This window comes from Centrocercus urophasianus, unplaced genomic scaffold, assembly GCF_019232065.1.
Source record: "Centrocercus urophasianus isolate 14NV4802_14NV808 unplaced genomic scaffold, USGS_Curo_1.0 seq_66, whole genome shotgun sequence".
In the NCBI taxonomy this organism is placed as follows: Eukaryota; Metazoa; Chordata; class Aves; order Galliformes; family Phasianidae; genus Centrocercus; species Centrocercus urophasianus.
This window is the reverse complement of record NW_024885266.1, coordinates 79509-95314: the sequence shown is the minus strand read 5'-3', so window position 1 is coordinate 95314 and position 15806 is coordinate 79509. Positions and strand designations below refer to the sequence as shown.

The 15806-nt window shown below is 49.5% G+C and overlaps 1 protein-coding gene across 1 annotated transcript in view; it reads right to left on the bottom strand.

Annotated features, from left to right (window-relative positions):
• Positions 1-15806, bottom strand: part of ADAMTS10 (ADAM metallopeptidase with thrombospondin type 1 motif 10) — a 47202-nt gene that overhangs the window by 20892 nt on the left and 10504 nt on the right. The window contains exons 2-7 of the mRNA XM_042837000.1: positions 15400-15725; positions 10138-10502; positions 5343-5502; positions 4101-4318; positions 2797-2880; positions 2197-2342 (exon numbers count right to left, since the gene is read on the bottom strand). Of these exons, the coding sequence (XP_042692934.1) occupies positions 2197-2342; positions 2797-2880; positions 4101-4318; positions 5343-5502; positions 10138-10502; positions 15400-15487 (1061 nt within the window). The 5' untranslated portion in view covers positions 15488-15725. The remainder of the gene's footprint in view (positions 1-2196; positions 2343-2796; positions 2881-4100; positions 4319-5342; positions 5503-10137; positions 10503-15399; positions 15726-15806) is intronic.

Genomic DNA, 15806 nt, shown 5'->3' with positions numbered 1-15806 from the left:
AATCGAACATGCAGCTTTATTTTTTTAAACAACGTACATTTCAGCTTGAAATTGTTTCACTTCAAAATTCACTTTAGTTTCATTATAATGCTAATGTGGTTTTTTTAATGATTTTTTTTTTTTTTCTCAGCTTCGTTCTTCACTGAGAATTTTCCAAACAAATTCAATATGGATTGATTCAAAATGATTCTTTCCTCTGTCCCTGGCTTGGACTTTTAGCCATTGCATCAAGGAACCGACTGCACATCATTAGCTGCAAATGAGGAAAAGCTAAACGAGGACAGCAAAGTACAATTTCCTCCCAGCTGAAAGGCATCCTTGCAATGGGACACCGGCAGCACCTCCAGAAGATGGAGCATAGGCCAGAGAGTGAATATTGTTGTTTACGTGTAGAGATGAGCTGCATGCCCTCCCTGCCTCTGTTTACATTCCTTCTCCACGTTCTGCTCTTTGTATGGAGGGGAGACTCAAATATTTGGGTTTTTGCAAAGCTTTGGCAACACTAAGTTTAAATCTACACAGGGAACAGCTGGGTGGTGGGTGCTGCTCCTTGGCCATGAGGTGCATTGCAACCCAAGTGTGATTTGGGTGCATGACACTGAAGGCACTGACTGTGATGTGACTTTGGGGACTCCTGAATGGGCAGTTGACCTTCTGACACCACTCCTGATTGACTCAGGGGAGTGAAAGCAGGAAGGAAGCAAACTGGCAGCGCACAGCGGGTTAATTGCAGCATGTTCCTGGTGATGGCTCCTGTCCCTTTGGCCCCCGGTGCTCTCTCAAAGTGTCCGAAGCTCTCACCTCCGGCAGGAAGCCAAACAAGTGAAAAACATTTGTTGCTTTGTTTCGAGCGGATCCGTGAAAGCCTTCGGAGGCTCCGATTCGACACGTCTCCACGAGAGCAAAAAGCCCACAGCTCAGCAAGATGTTATCAGGAATTTATGAGCAACACAGCCGGATGTGCTGGTGCTGTCCAAGCTGGGCGGCGAGTGGCTGAGGGTTAGCTCAAACATCTGGTGTGAGGCTGAAGAATTCGGAGTCTGCGCTCATGTCCCACATGTGTGGAGGAAAAGCAGATGCTACAGCTCTGGGAGGATGAGATTAGGGTCAAGGGGGTGCTCTGTTTGCTCCCCCTGAGCGCTGTATAGGCTCATGGGATGCACGTGGATCCACCACTTAATAGGGAAAAAAAAAGTGTGACTAAATCTTATAGGGTCCTTGCCCCACCAGCCAAGCAGTGGCTCTCTGGTGCCCAGGGTGCAGGCAGTGCCTGGCTGCTGAGAGCTGCTTTTTGGCATCCTCCATCCTCACAGCTGTCCTCTCCATGGCCTCCATTCTTTCAGTTTTCCTGTCAGCATTCTCTGTGCTTCCTTTCATACCCTCTGCTGTTCCAGGATCAGGCACACAGTTATTTCAGTGGGGATTATTTGTGCCATGTGAAGGTTCAGATGCTTTCTTTCAGCTTGGGAGTGGTCTAATTCACCATCCAGCTTAACTTCACAGAATCACAGAGTTGAAAAGGATCTTTAAAGGCCATCTGGTTCAACTCCTCTGCAATGAGCACAGACGCTTACAGCTCAATCAAAGCCTGATCCAGCCTGACCTTGAGAGTTTCCATGGATGGACCCAGGCCATTTGTACAGGAGTGGGGACAGGCAGGCACCTCTAGGACTGTTCTTCTTAGATGAGATGAAGTCACTTCAAGGGAGATTTACCAGCTACAAAGGAGAGAGCTCAGTCCTACATGTAGGCATGCAACATGGGGGAAATCAGATCCTATGTTGGCTGGAGACCCTCTGCCATTGTCATGATGCTCGAGACACACTTGTTTTTCCTTCTCCATCTGCCACAGAGGAAGCAGGTTGGGCTCTCTGTCTCAGTAGGTTGCTGAAGTCCAAGGACTGCAACGCGCCCTGCTGTACATCCTGCTCTATGGACACGCTGGTGCACAAATACCCATGGCTGCAAACTAAGCTGTTTGTGAGCACAACGACATGGAGAGAAGACATCGGGGGATGGATGATGGTTATCTGAACTGCAGAAATCTGCATTGCTGTGGCAGAACAGGCAGGCAGCTGGGCTGAAGGGTCAGCCACTGCCAAGCCAGCTTGTTGGGGAATGAATGGAAGGATGTCTTGGATGAATCACGTGGATGGAGGTGGAAGAGAGCTCTGCCAAGGTTGGGAGCTTCCTTACCTGGTGATCAGCACCGCGGTGTCGTGGTTAGCTATGCCATTCTCAGGGATAGCATTCCCATTGCCGTTCCTGTTCACAATGGATTTCTGCCATTTGCAGAAGCTGTCCAGGGATTTGCCAGCATGGTGGTTAATCTCCAGTGTGGGCTGGAATAGAAGCAATATAACAGCATGTTCCCAGAGAATCTCTGATGTGAAGGAACTGATGATTTCCATGCCAGCAGAACACTGAAACCAGTACAGACACCCACCCCCCCTCACAGACACCAAGAGGAAGCACGATTTCTTAGAATCATAGAATCATGAAGACTGGAAAAGACGTCTAAGACCATCAGGTCCAACGATCAACCCATCCCCACCATGCCCCCTAAACCATGTCCCCTTCAGGGTTATTAAAACTACTTAAGCCTCTCAAAAGCCTCCTTATCCTCAGAGTCCCATCTTCTCACAGCTTGAAACCAGTTCCCAGCTGCCTTTCGGAGCACATGGTGCATCCAGAAGAGTGCACCACTTATCCCAGGGTAACATCCAGAGGGAACACACAGCTCCCCAGAGGGAGTGCAGCAGCACAATGCAAGCAGCTCAGCAAAGCCCAGCTTACCTGATCCTCAGTGAGGAGAATCAGTCGAGTCACCAGGATATTGACAATATTGCCCAGACTCGAGTCCTGGAAAAGTTTGGCAACCTGACCTCCAAGAAACAAGAAAAGACGAGTCTTAAAAATGAGCTCAGGTAGCAGAGCGATGGGGCAGGCAGCTGGAAGGTGGGCACATGTTGGGCGCCTATATGGGAAAACAGCATTGCTGAGGGGTGTAAATACAATCCTAAAGGAAGTAGAAATCGGAATGAGACTCCACGTTACTATTTGGATTGCAAAACCTCCTATAACTTTTTCAGACCTTGGTGTCTCCTAGAGAGGTTCGAATGGTGAAGATGGAAACCTGCAGCACCTATACCTTGCTCCCTAGGTTGTGGAAGCTCTGTGGCTCTGGTATTATGCAGCCTTAGGGATAGAGCTTTGCTGGCTGCCTATCAGCAGGGAACGAGACAGCATCTCTCAGAAATCTGCTGCCACACGGTGGGTGTTTTACAGCAGATGAAATAGTTTGAAACTGTATTGTTTTCAAATCTGGCATCTGCTTTAGAAATGCAAACAGAGCAAGCCATGAAAAGAGATCCTACAGAGGACAGGACAAAGAACTATCACAAGAGAGGCTTTCATAGGTTTGATGGATAACCTCCAAACTCATCTCACCTCACAGGAGGACTCAGCATGACCAGTCGAAGCTGTTAATGCATCTAGCCTGGCATCCTGCTGCCAGCGATGACCTCAACATGATGCTGCAGAGGAAGCTCCTCTGCGGTAACCCAGAGACACAGGCATTGCTGTATGGAAGATCAGGGGGTACCTCTCCCTAGCCCTCACACTGATCAGCCCCAGGCGTGAGAGCTGACTGTCCTTATGCTTTCCCATGTGTCTCTCAGCTTGGCTGGCTCCATTTGCATTGCTAATTTGAGATGAGAGATGCTGTTCAAAGAAAGGGCTTTGTTCTCCCAGTCTAGATCTGGCCTAGTGTGGTCACAGAGGCCAGAGTTTAGCTCTCCTGAAGTGCCTCCTAATGTACAACACACAGTCCCTGCAGGCTTCGGAGTATCACTGTTCTGGGACAGTGGCAGCATGTCAGGATTGTTGCCCGGGAAGGAGCACTACAATCTTGGAACAGAGCTCACTTCCCCACTGTGCTCCCTCCGTACCACTCATCATCTCACAGGAAAAGCATGTCTCACCCTTTGCCAAACCCAGACATGTGGGGTTCAGAACAGGCTTTACTCAGCTTTCTCTCTGCTGCTGGGTACGCAAGCCTCTGGGCTCCCCAAGCTCCATGATGTGGTTATAACACTTACAATATTCATGATGGCCAGGATGTACTGCTCTATGTCCCGCCGGCCGTGGTACCCCACCATCATTTTGTCAGCCACCACGAGGGTCTCCACGTAGCGCTCTGTGCTGACGGATCTCTTCAGCGGCAGCTGGCCTCTCTGGCTGTGGTTGCCTGATGGCTTCAGTGGGGACGGCTTCAATGTCCTCAGCCACCAGTGCCTCCCCTTCCAGGGCTTCTCATCTGTAGAGGAAAGAAATTTGGTTGCTGCAAAATCACAGAGGTGAGTGGTGGACAGCTTGGTTTTGGAGCTGGGAAGGAAAGGCATTGCAAGGCTCTGTATGTACAGCACGTGGACCCAGCATACACCCAGCCCTGTTCTTGTGCTGAGGATTCCCAGGGGCTCTGCTGGCATCCTGCTGCCCTCCTGCCTGTGCCCACCCTGCCGCAGGCAGCACCTCCACTGCTGCTCTATGGCAGGGCCCTGCCCTTGGCTCCGTCATGGGGAAGAGCTGTGTGGATTTAGAAACTACACAGACATAATCTGACAATAAAGCCACTGCAGATCATTTCCTCTTTCCTTTTCCTGCCAGGACCTGAATTTAGGACTTGGCTTTTCCTCCACAGACATGGCTGCAGCCTCCAAAGCAGCAGCAGGTTTGTAGGATTGAGCTCCAGGCTTCAAGTGCTGCTGACCTGACTGCAGAGATGTCCCCAGCGGGGTTTGTCTGCTCTGCCCCATGGCTTGAATCCCACTGTTGGGCAGGAGAGCTGTCTGGGGCTTACAGCACTACTGTGCAGTGGGGAGAGCTGGCTGCAACCTCCTCTGCTCTGATGCTGGATTGCACTGTACTTGGAGAGCCTGGGTGCCACAGGGGCCAGGGGCTTCACCCAGGTTCTGGGACTGAATTCTGGCAAGGATGAGAAGGACACAGGCATGCGGGGAAGAGGCTGAGCATTTGCGAATTATGATTTCTCAATCCTAAATTGGCCAAATCTGGAAGGACTTTTGTAAGAACAATAAGAGAGAATTTTTTCTCAATTCCACCCTCTACTTACAAATCCAAAGGCCCTGCTGTGAAGAAGAGAGCACAAGAGTATTCTAAAGACCAGGCCACCAGAAATGCTTAGCATGGGTAAAAGTAAATACATAAATAAAACTTTCTTAAATGCAAGAGGGTGGATTTGTCTATTTGCCACAGAGGGAAGCGTGGACTTTCCCAGCCTGCACTGGGATGGACTGAAGACATTTGGTGGGCGCAGATACCTAGCACGCCGCAGGCTGCATCCATGTGTGGGTACTGGAGGGATGATCGCTTGTACACAACGTGGGGGCTGCCCTTGCCCTCGTTCCCTGCGCTCACGTTGGCTCCTGGGCTCAGCGGTTCGATGAAATATTCCTCCTCATCTGCAACTATTACCCCGTGCTGTGAAAGGAAAGAGACAGAGGAGGTAGGGAGAGAAATGGGTGACATGCTAGTGGCTTCTCATAACGAACATTCTGATGGTTAGTCCCTGCATTTCTGGGAGCTGACAAATAGCTGAGAGAACATGCAAGATTCCTTCATTTATGCACAAACACTGAATCATACGAAGCTATGGACCAACGCAAACTGAGCCAGCTGCTCATGGATACCTCAGGACATCCACATTGAAGTTCCCAGAAAATCACACTAATTCCCTGCAAAACTGTTTCCTATTTCATACATTGATCTAATTAAGATCTAATTAAGATCTGTCTGTGGCATCCTAGGTATCATGTCTTCACTGCTGCACAACTCATCAGTGAGAACTTCTTCCTTTGCTTTTCAACCTCACCCAGAAGCCTTCAGATGCTGCTCAGGACCTGGACACCAGCTGGGAAACTCAGGCATAGATCTGCAGAGGAGCGTGGATGGTCAGAGGCTTTTGTGAAATGTTAAACCTCTGCAATGTGAAGTCTGATTTTCATTGAGATTTTCAGCCAGAACCTTTCCCTGCAGCCTAAAATTCTGCGGCTACCACTTCCCCTTTTACACCCCGACCATCCATTTCTATCAGATGACTTTGTTTCTGCTCCTGTATTTTTTGATTTAGCTATTCAGATATATTTTTTGTTGTTGTTCTCCCATCTTGAATGAACAAATCGGGGCTATAAGCCCAGACTTTGCTTTCTGCCAATGGACCTCCTTGGGAGACCACAACAACCAGCGGGAGCAGCTACCAGCAGGATGGGCAACCCAATTCACCAGCTGCTCTTCCCTGGCTGGTCTTACCCTTGCTGCAAGCTTTACCTCTATATAAAAGTTCAGGGCAACATAAAAAGGTTCCTTCAGCCTAAAGTAACATGCAGACACTCATCAAGAAATGGAGGTATTCTACCAGCTGAACTTTACCAGTGAGCAACCAAGGCATGAAACTTCCCGGCTTTGCTCAAGCAGACCTAGAGTATACCCAGAGTCTCAGCCTTCTGGCCATCCTCCAACTCTGGGTGCACAGACTCCCAGTGATGGGATGTCACACAACAGGATGGCATGTGGCACAACTGGGACAGGATCTGCCATATGGGAGCGGGGAAGCAGATCTCTGCAAAACATCTCGAGGTCCTTGAGTGGAATGAGCCATCCATGTAACAGCATTTCTGCTGGGCAAGCGGGGAGAGCCTCTCCGAGGTGATTGCTGCCTCCGCTATGGGTCTCTCCCCACCTCCCTCCTTGCTACAAAAGCTGAATCGGGGCAGTGTGCGCACGGCGAAGTCCCCATCTCCAGAGTGCCGGGGGATTTCCTCCTGCACCAGGCCCTGTTGCTCTTGGCTCCGCTCCACCTTTTCAAACACAAGCGAGGTACTGTGAGGTTAGCCTGGCGAGGGCTGCGGCGGAAAGCTGAGTGTCGGCCTGCGAAGCCAGCTGGCTGCCGGCATCGCGGGACGGGGAGAAAGAGGTCACTGCCGGCTTGGGGCAGAGCAGCAGGAGGGGAGAGCACATCCTGCCTGCAAACCAGGAGCTACTGGGAAAAGGCCCTTCCCAGCCACCCGGACGCCGTGATCTGCAGCTTCCTGGGTGCATACAAGAGGTCCTGTGACTCTGCAGGAGTGAAGCTCTGCTGTCACGGGACTCTGACCCCGCAGTCCAAGCGCTGAGGTCTGGGTGGTGGACGTGACACACGCGTGTTGAAAGCGGGCGGCGAGAGGCCCTGAGAGACATCTCTGTGGTTTGTGGGGGAGCTGAGCTGGATATCCTGTCTGTGATTCACCCAGGTCAGCTGCAGAGCAGGGATGGTTTATTCTATTAGCTTACAACCACGCTTCAGAAAGGCACTGCAGCTTGGCCCGTCCACCTCCCCTCACATGCACTCACAGCTGACGTCAGCCTGGCAGCAGGGCCATCTGCCCAGCTCCAAACATCTCGTCTTCCTCACTGAATTCAGGAGGGCAGTGCAGATGGAAGCAGACACCAAGGGCTGAGAACCAGCCTGTACAGCAGCCTTTGAGGAGCTCTGACGCAAGAGGAGAGACAGGCACATTTCTCTCCTGAGGTTGTTTATGCCTATAGCTAAGATCTGCTGACTGGAGGATGTGAGCCCTCCGGCTGTTGCACAGACGCAGCCCTGCTGAACCCAGGCCTCCCCGGGCTGCTCCTGCAGGCTCCAGATGCTTTGTTCTGGGCCCTGCTGGCAGCTCCTGGCTCTGATGTTTTGGGAAATTGATCGATTTGCCCTTTGCCCTCAGTTAAGCCCGGGTGAGGCGTATCCTGCTCTGAGTCCTGCTGCACATGGACATCTCCATCTCACATCCCCAAGCATGACCTCAACCTTTCCCACTGAGCATGTCCATCAGCGCCACATCTCCATGGTTCTCAAACACCTCCAGGGACGGTGACCCCACCACTTCCTTGACAGCCTGTGTCGATGCATCATCACTCTTTCTGAGAAGAAATTGTTTCTAATATCCAACCCAAATCTTCCTTGGCACAGCTTAAGGCCATTACCTCTCATCCTATTGATGGGAGTGAACCTATTGGCAGCTGGGGTGCAAGCATTAGAGCGCAATGCATTTTACAGAGCTACACATAAATTGTACAAGGATGTTGGAGTTGGACACAGATTGACCCATTTTCCCATATTACTCATTTTCATGCCATGTGGAGTCATCCCTTTCTCCTTCTGTTTTGCACCCCATAATCAGCACTGGTCCCAGCCTGCACCCATTGAACACCAGAACACAGCCTCATTTGCATCATCTAGGAGTCCTCTGAGATCTTCTGTCCTCACCTATCCCCTGCTAAGCAGACCTGGTGCTGCCTGGAGGCTGCAGGACAGCAGGAGTGGAGCCAGGAGGGTTTGGCTGCTAATCATTCAGAAGTGATTAGCACCTCTGGGTACACAGGTCTGCTCAAGTGGAAGAGCAGCCCCACTCTGGCAGCTAAAGGCACCAGTTTCCCCTTGGCCAATTTCCTGGCCCTGTTGTCCTCGTGGAGCCTGATGATCCTCCTTGCTGATGCCTGTAGCTCTTCGCGACAGGAGAACAGAGTTCAGAAAAAGGAGAGGTTGCTGGATGACCTCCTGTACCTCTTTGTGCCTGGCTGCATTTCCCAGACAATCCCTGGTATCTCTCCAGAGCTAGATCATCTGTGGACTAAAACATTCCAGCATAAGTGCAGCCGAGCCATTGCTTGCTCTGCTCTTGGTGCCCTCTGAAGCACGAGGTAGACTAACGCTGGATCACTTCTGGCTAGCAGTGTTCAGCTACCCTTTGACTCTACTTTTTAGAACATCAGTAAATTATCTAAGACTTCAGCAGAAGTCCCGTATCTAAACAAAAGGCTAGCTCAGGAACCAAGAATTTATGCAACTCTGATTTTTGGCTGTGAGATGGAAACATTAGACTCTCTGATATAATGAGTCAGATTCTCATTTCTGTTAATAACCCACAGCACTGTTCTGGCAATGTGATTTAGCAATAAATCAAATGCAAATTCATTCCCATTTGGAAGCTCTTCCACACTGCCAGAATGCTGCTAAGTGGTGGGGCTATAGCACAAATATGAATTTGGCCTAGAGAGTCTATTGCTACATGTTGCTCCTCCAAGGGAGCCATCATCCTTGGGATTCACTAACAGGGATGTTTGCTCCATCCCTCCATCTGGTAGGTCTTGAAATGTGCTGTGTGAGCCAGAAATATCAGAAAATCACAGAAAAATAAGGATGAGATTCCTTAACAAGTACTGAAAGAGCTAATAAATCATACCCAAAGTATTTTTGAGAGGCATTTGTCTGGCCTGTCTGTAAAGATTTCCAATGATGTTGAGGCATGCACTCTTCAAGAAACCTCAGCTATCCTTAGCACTACCATCTACCATTAAGCTTTCCTGATAAAATTAAGACCATGATGTCTAATCCTAGCTGTTGGGAACATGCAGAACAGATCACTTCCTCCTCCTCTGAAGCAGCTTTGCTGATTTGAGGCATGCCATCTTGTCCCCACTTGGTATTCTCTCTTCATATTGAAAAATACTGGTTATATCTCAAGTTTTTTCCCCCTAGAAACTATGTTTTCAGCTCCTGGAATCTGAGCAGAAGGGAAAAGCAACCCCAGGAATGGAGGTGCAGTTTCAAGGAAATGAAAGCACTTCTGATGTTTTTGGTTGTGACATGAAACTTCTATCCTGCATTACTTCTTCCTTGCCAGCACTATATATAAATTATATATATATATATTGCTGCTACTGTTGGAAGTTCTGTGGGAGTTCTGTGGGAACTGTAACAACACTCTAAAGCCTGGATTACTCCATGCCAGTTAAAAGCAATGGAAAAAATCTAACTGACTTTGGTAGGAACTGGATCTCAACATGGATCACAAATGTAATAAAGAAACATGCCTTCACCCTCAGCTGACTTTCGCTGCCACCTTTTGCAAAGCTATGTTTTAACACTGATCTCAGGCCTTTATCTCCACCATGAACCCATCTGCTGGGACCCAAACAGAGTTTCTACACCAAATATCAAAGAAGCTGCAATCTGTTCCGCTTCATGGGTAGCTCTGGTTGTCAGCATGGCCCTTGGATAAGCAAAATGAGGGGACTCACCAGTCCATTGCAGTTGCTGATGGCAACCTTTGAGTTCAGGTACTGATCCTGCAGGTGGCCCGCATAGTGGCAATCCTCATGGAAATCATGCTGCCAGTCAACACCATCTCGCTTCCAGTATTCGACTGTGAAGTGCTCAGCCAGCAGGTTGGAGTGCAGTGTCAAGTTGAGGAGGAACTGGGTTCGATGGGCAGAGACTTTGTAGAAAACCTGCTGCTCCGATGGCTCGTAGGGCAAGGAGCCCAGACTGCGCCGAGGGCGTTGCTTCAGCTGGCTCCTCATGTCAAAGGTGAGGAAGTCCCCGTTTTGGTCCACTTGGATGGGGAATGCAATTTCATAGTGATCGAGGCTGGAAAGGAACTCCTCTGGGGAGGAAAAGCAAAAAGGAGGAATGACATTCTGCCAAGAGTCAGAGCAAAACAACCAACAGTTTCAGCACAGAGTCTCAGCCAGGGCAGGATCCTGACCCTGGGAATTCTGTCACGTAGCCATTGTGCTTCCAGCAGACTCACACCCACCTCCTGCAAACAAAACATGCATCAGCAGGACAAAAGCTCAGTGCTCAGCCCCTTGCAGCCCTCTAGGACTTTTCAGCTGCTTGTGGCATCAGAGTAGCCATGTGGCTTCCCTCCAGCCTGATGAAGGGACCAAGCTCACTTGTGACAGCTTGCAAGAGACATCTAAAACAAAGATAAGCAGAAAGATAAGGGGTTTCAAACTGTAGTACAGCAGGAATATGATAACTGGATTCTCTTCTCTGTTCAGTCTGTGTGATCCTTGGGATTCTCCAGGAATTCCAGCATACAGAATGCAAACCATGATCAGAGCTGCATTAATACATTAGGTATGAGGCATCCTCCTAAGATGCACCAAGATGGTGTTCTTACAATCAAAATAACACATTGGGTGCCCAGAACTCCCCAGCTGTGCTAAAAAGGCAGCAAAATCTGAGTCTCCAACCAGCCTGTATCTATTGCACCATCACAGCTCACCAGCTACGGTGCCCTTGGCTTAGCACCTCCTCTTGGGGCTCTTGAGGATATCTCGTACCACTTAGGAAATGTACTTTGACAAGGTCACTGTCCGAAGCGTCTGACTGCACTTGCACAGTGCTTCTGGCTGTCAAAGAAATTGGCACTCTGCAACCTCTACAGAAATCTCATGGTATTTTTTTAGCAAAATGTCTACAGAGCGGGTCTGAGCAGAGGTCTAGCTGTATCTGGCAGCCTCAAGGCTGGAGGCTTCAGCAGAAGACACAAAAAATCATGCACTGAATAGGATAGCTCTCCACTCATAGCACATTTTTTTCTTAAGTCCAAGGGTTGGAGATTTGCTCATAGAGTGGGAGAGGATCTGCCCTCATCATGCTGGAAGAACATCACTGTGCTTCCTGCATTCTATGTGTAGCTGTTTCCTGAGCAAACAGGGAGGCCAGGCTGCTGTGGGGTGGGTGCATTTTGCCTGGCTCCACAGCACCCATCTTCAAAGCCTTCCCAGCCATCATAAATTTGAACTCCAAATTACACTCTTACCACATGGCAGCACTGGAAAGTTTCCTTTCCCTCTAGCATGTTTTCCAGTGTGGGAGTTTGACCGAGTGGTTTCCTTGGCCACCACTAATGGGATGGTCCTTCACACCAGCTCGGTTTAGGGGTTAGCTCCCAACCTTCCAAACCATAAGCTCTCTGGCACCTCTCCCTTGGCTCAACAAGCCAGAAGAAACTATTAGGTTGTTAACTTCCTGTGCTCCAGCTTCCCTTGCATCACACCGCCTTGTGGGTGATGCAGCCAGGCAAACAAATATGACTACTTGTTTTTAAGCAATGACCTCAGGTATGGAAAAATCTGCTATCAGAAGTGTCTTGTTTTTCCCTTTCTGCAGTCCACGTGGGTAGCAAAATAGAGTCCTGGAAGGAGGCTTGTGCACCCAGTGTCTAGAAAGGGTCTGGGAGCCTGATCCTGACCTACAAGGTTCATTCAGGAGGGAGTAGTGGTCAAGATTTGGGGCTCAAGCTGTGTGTCAGTCTGCTCTTGCTGTGCTGGACACCATGCATCCTCAGGGGTGTCACCATGCAAATGATTCACAGGATAGAGCTGAGAGTAGTGCCCTACATCATATGGATGCTTTTGGGATGGATGCTTTAGAGTAGGAAAAGGAAGAAATAATGAAATTTTTGACATAAGGAAGACAACAGTGTCTTTATCCAGTGTTACAACTGGTTCTTTCCTCTAAAAAAAGTGAAAGATTAGATGAAGCTCTAAGAGATAGGTATCTTTTACTCCCTAGCCTATGCACTCATTTCATGTCCACCCAACAGCATAACAGATGCTCCCTTACTCCATCAATTACTCATCCCTGCCTTGGTCACACTGTCCTCCATGCTACAATTCATAGTAGGAGTTCCCAACATCAGTAACAGCTCTGCTTGACCCTTCCTTCCTTCCTTTTTTCCTTCCTTCCAGAAAAGCCATCATAATCCCTCTGCCCCCTCAGCCACTTCATGCTGTATTAATAGGTCTTGGCTTGAAATGTACAGTATTGCATCTGCTTATCAGACAGGTTTGCACTGGTGATAAGCAGCCTGGTGTTTCCAGAGAGCTGTCACACTGCTTCAGAAGAGATACTATAAAAAGCCTTTCTTGCAGGAAAGCCTGCCCAGTGCTGGGCACGCAGGGGGGAAAGGAGAGATTGTGGAGTCAGAGATAAAGATGAGGAGAGCTGCCCCACTCCTGATGGGGACAAGGACATGCAGAAGGGGAAGCAGAAGCCCAGAGAAGGTAGGGGGTAAGGTAAACAAAAAGGAGAGCGGAAGTGAAAGCCAAGGAGGGAGGATTTTGTTCCCTCCTTGTACGTTCTCATCACTGCCTCTGTCATTACAGAGCCACTTAAAGGATGAAAAGGAAGCAGATGTTTGCTCTCATCTTGTCACCAGAAAAAAGAGGAGCCCCAGCTGCAGCCCAGACACAATTTATAAAGGATGATTGGGGAAAACACTCTGGGATTTGTGGCCCCAAGCTGCCCTGGAACTGCAGCAGTCTCAACACATATTCCATGGGTCCATCGAGTGGTATGCGAGCCTGGGGCAGTGAGATTACCCTCACCTCATGTCCTGTAAAACAGGGAACGTATAATCTATCACTAAGATTAAAATAAGGCACTAGGAAAAAAATGCCTTTTGATGAAAAACCATTGAACAACAGAGGCTATGTGCCGAATCCACACTCAACCACCCCAGCTGCAATTCCCTGCATTGTTCGAAACCGCAGCCTGAGTTTACACGAGACGTTGTTTACCTTCTGAATCTCGTTACATCTCTGCTGACATGTACAGGCCTTCAACGTTGGGCTGCTGTTTCCCACATACATAATTACAGCTTATGACTGTAATACCTTGATCTTTTCCCTGCATAAAATAAATACACTGATCTGGAGCCTGCGCACGAGGCACGTGAATCCTGCTGCATCGCTGGCTTGCTGGACTGCCTGGGCAAGTTGCTCTGGCCAAAATCAGCGGCTTGTTGAAAACGTTGGCCTTTAATCTCCATGCCTCCAACTGCTAAGAGAAGATAGCAGTGTCTCGCCCTCTTGAAAGAGTGTTGTGAGGATTATGTATGTACTTACTATCTCAGCAGCGTGAAGAGAAGTGTTGAGCACTGCTAGCAGCCTGACACTGTTTGTTTGGGATGCAAGGAGCCTAAAAAAGCACTCTGACAGTGAGAGGGGCCCGTGGGGCAGCCTGACCCATGGGAAGGGGAGGAGATTGGCTGCACGCCCTGGTACCAACGGGGCTGAGCCCAGCCCACTGCCCAGCCCTGCTCCAGATCTAGGATAGCACAGATCTACAGCAAGCCCAGGGGCTCAGCCTGAGGTGTGTCTTTGGTGAGCAAAGAGGATCAGGGCTGCTCTGAGTCTGGATGAAGGCGATCTGGCAGCAAAGCCACCATCAGAGCGTCGCTAGTGCTGTGAGCACAGTGGTGCAGATGGAGGGAGGTGCGAGCTGACAGACGCAGGAGGCCCAGAACAGTCCCAACAGGCACTGCCAGAGGCTTTGGCTGGAAGGACCAGAAACCGCGTTTATTTCAGATTAAAGAAAATCTGCCCGTATAATGGTGCACGTTGCACAGCGCCCGCAAGGCGCACAGCTCTGCAGCTGACTGCATTGTATTTTACCCAGTGCAAGCCACAATATCACGGTGCCCCAACAAGATGGTGTTCAGAACCAGACAGTACATGGCTTTGGGTTCCCTCTGTGCTTCTTTCCAGTTTGGATTCACAAGATAACCCAGCGCCACTGTAACCACAACTGGATGACACTGTATTACCCTGCACCTACCACTGACTTTGCCTTGCTGCATTTAACTTTGGCACACTGGGCATAGAAAATTATGGTTGGATATTAACATCCTGTATGGATAAATGTCCAATTTCACAGCCTTCTCCTTACCCCTAGCATCTGATGGTAGTATTCATACTGTCTCTTAAGAAATGGTCACAAAAGCAAATTAGTATCATCAATTTAAGTACCCTGCATAACCCATCACGCTGCATTGGCACTCAGGGCTCAGTACAGCGTTGCCCACCTAACCTTCCAGTTTATTCACTCCTAACATGGAATAAAATCTTGTCCTATGATACAAAGCTACCAATGTGCAGGACACCCACATTCTGCTTTCCTTGCAATAACTTATGCGTGCAGCCCTATGTTTAAACACAGGCTCAACAGGAACACACAGACATGCAAAACAGGTACAGAATGCCCACGTTTGAGCAGATCTGAGCATTTACTAACAGTAGGACTTAGAGGAACACGTATGCACACCTCAAACTGCTCCTCCGGCAGCACATGCCCATCCAGGCCATAGGTATGCAAAACACTTGTGCCTTCAGCAGAGACCTCCACCTCTGCATGTGCAAAGCACACAGACCTCCTACGTGCAGCAAAGCCTCTACTTACACAAAGATGCTTCAGTGCAGCTGAGTGGGAAGGCATTGCTACCATGAGCCCTTCTGCCTCCTAAGCCTCTACGTGGCCGCCATCCTACACAAGACCCAACGACTTGGAATTCCACAAAAAGTCAAGGAGCAAAACACATCCTTTCCTTATAGGTCAAAGGAAAACACCTGCAAGAGCAGCAGTAGGCGTCTGGCTGAAGTACATGCAGCAGAGCAGAGGTCAGGTTGCTTCCACCCCCTCCCCAGAACAACATTACCCTAATGCCTCCCTTGGGGTCAGGCAGATCCAGCTCCCTCCCCGCTTCCTACCTTGAGACTGGAACATGTAACCCCGAAAACTGCAGACGGAGGTGGTGAAGGTGACAGTCCACATGAGAAGCCTCCAAGCGATGGCCATAGTTAGCGACGCTTGTCTCAGTGCAGGGAATATTGTACCGGCTGGAAGGGCGCTGTCCCCACATGTCTCTCTCTCGGCCACCGCTTATGTAGAGACAGGAGTCCTCGGTTCCTCCACAGGCATCCTCAGCCACTCCCCAAAGCAGCAAGGCCGACAGTGGCTTTGCAGCAGCTGTGCCCAGGCGCAATTGGAGCCAACATGGGCTAATTGGAGTCAAAGGTTCTTGGTGGCATTGCCCCTGCAGAAGAAAGAGTGACAAATGAATAGGGGATGGAGAGGAGAGGAGAGGAGAGGAGAGGAGAGGAGAGGAGAGGAGAGG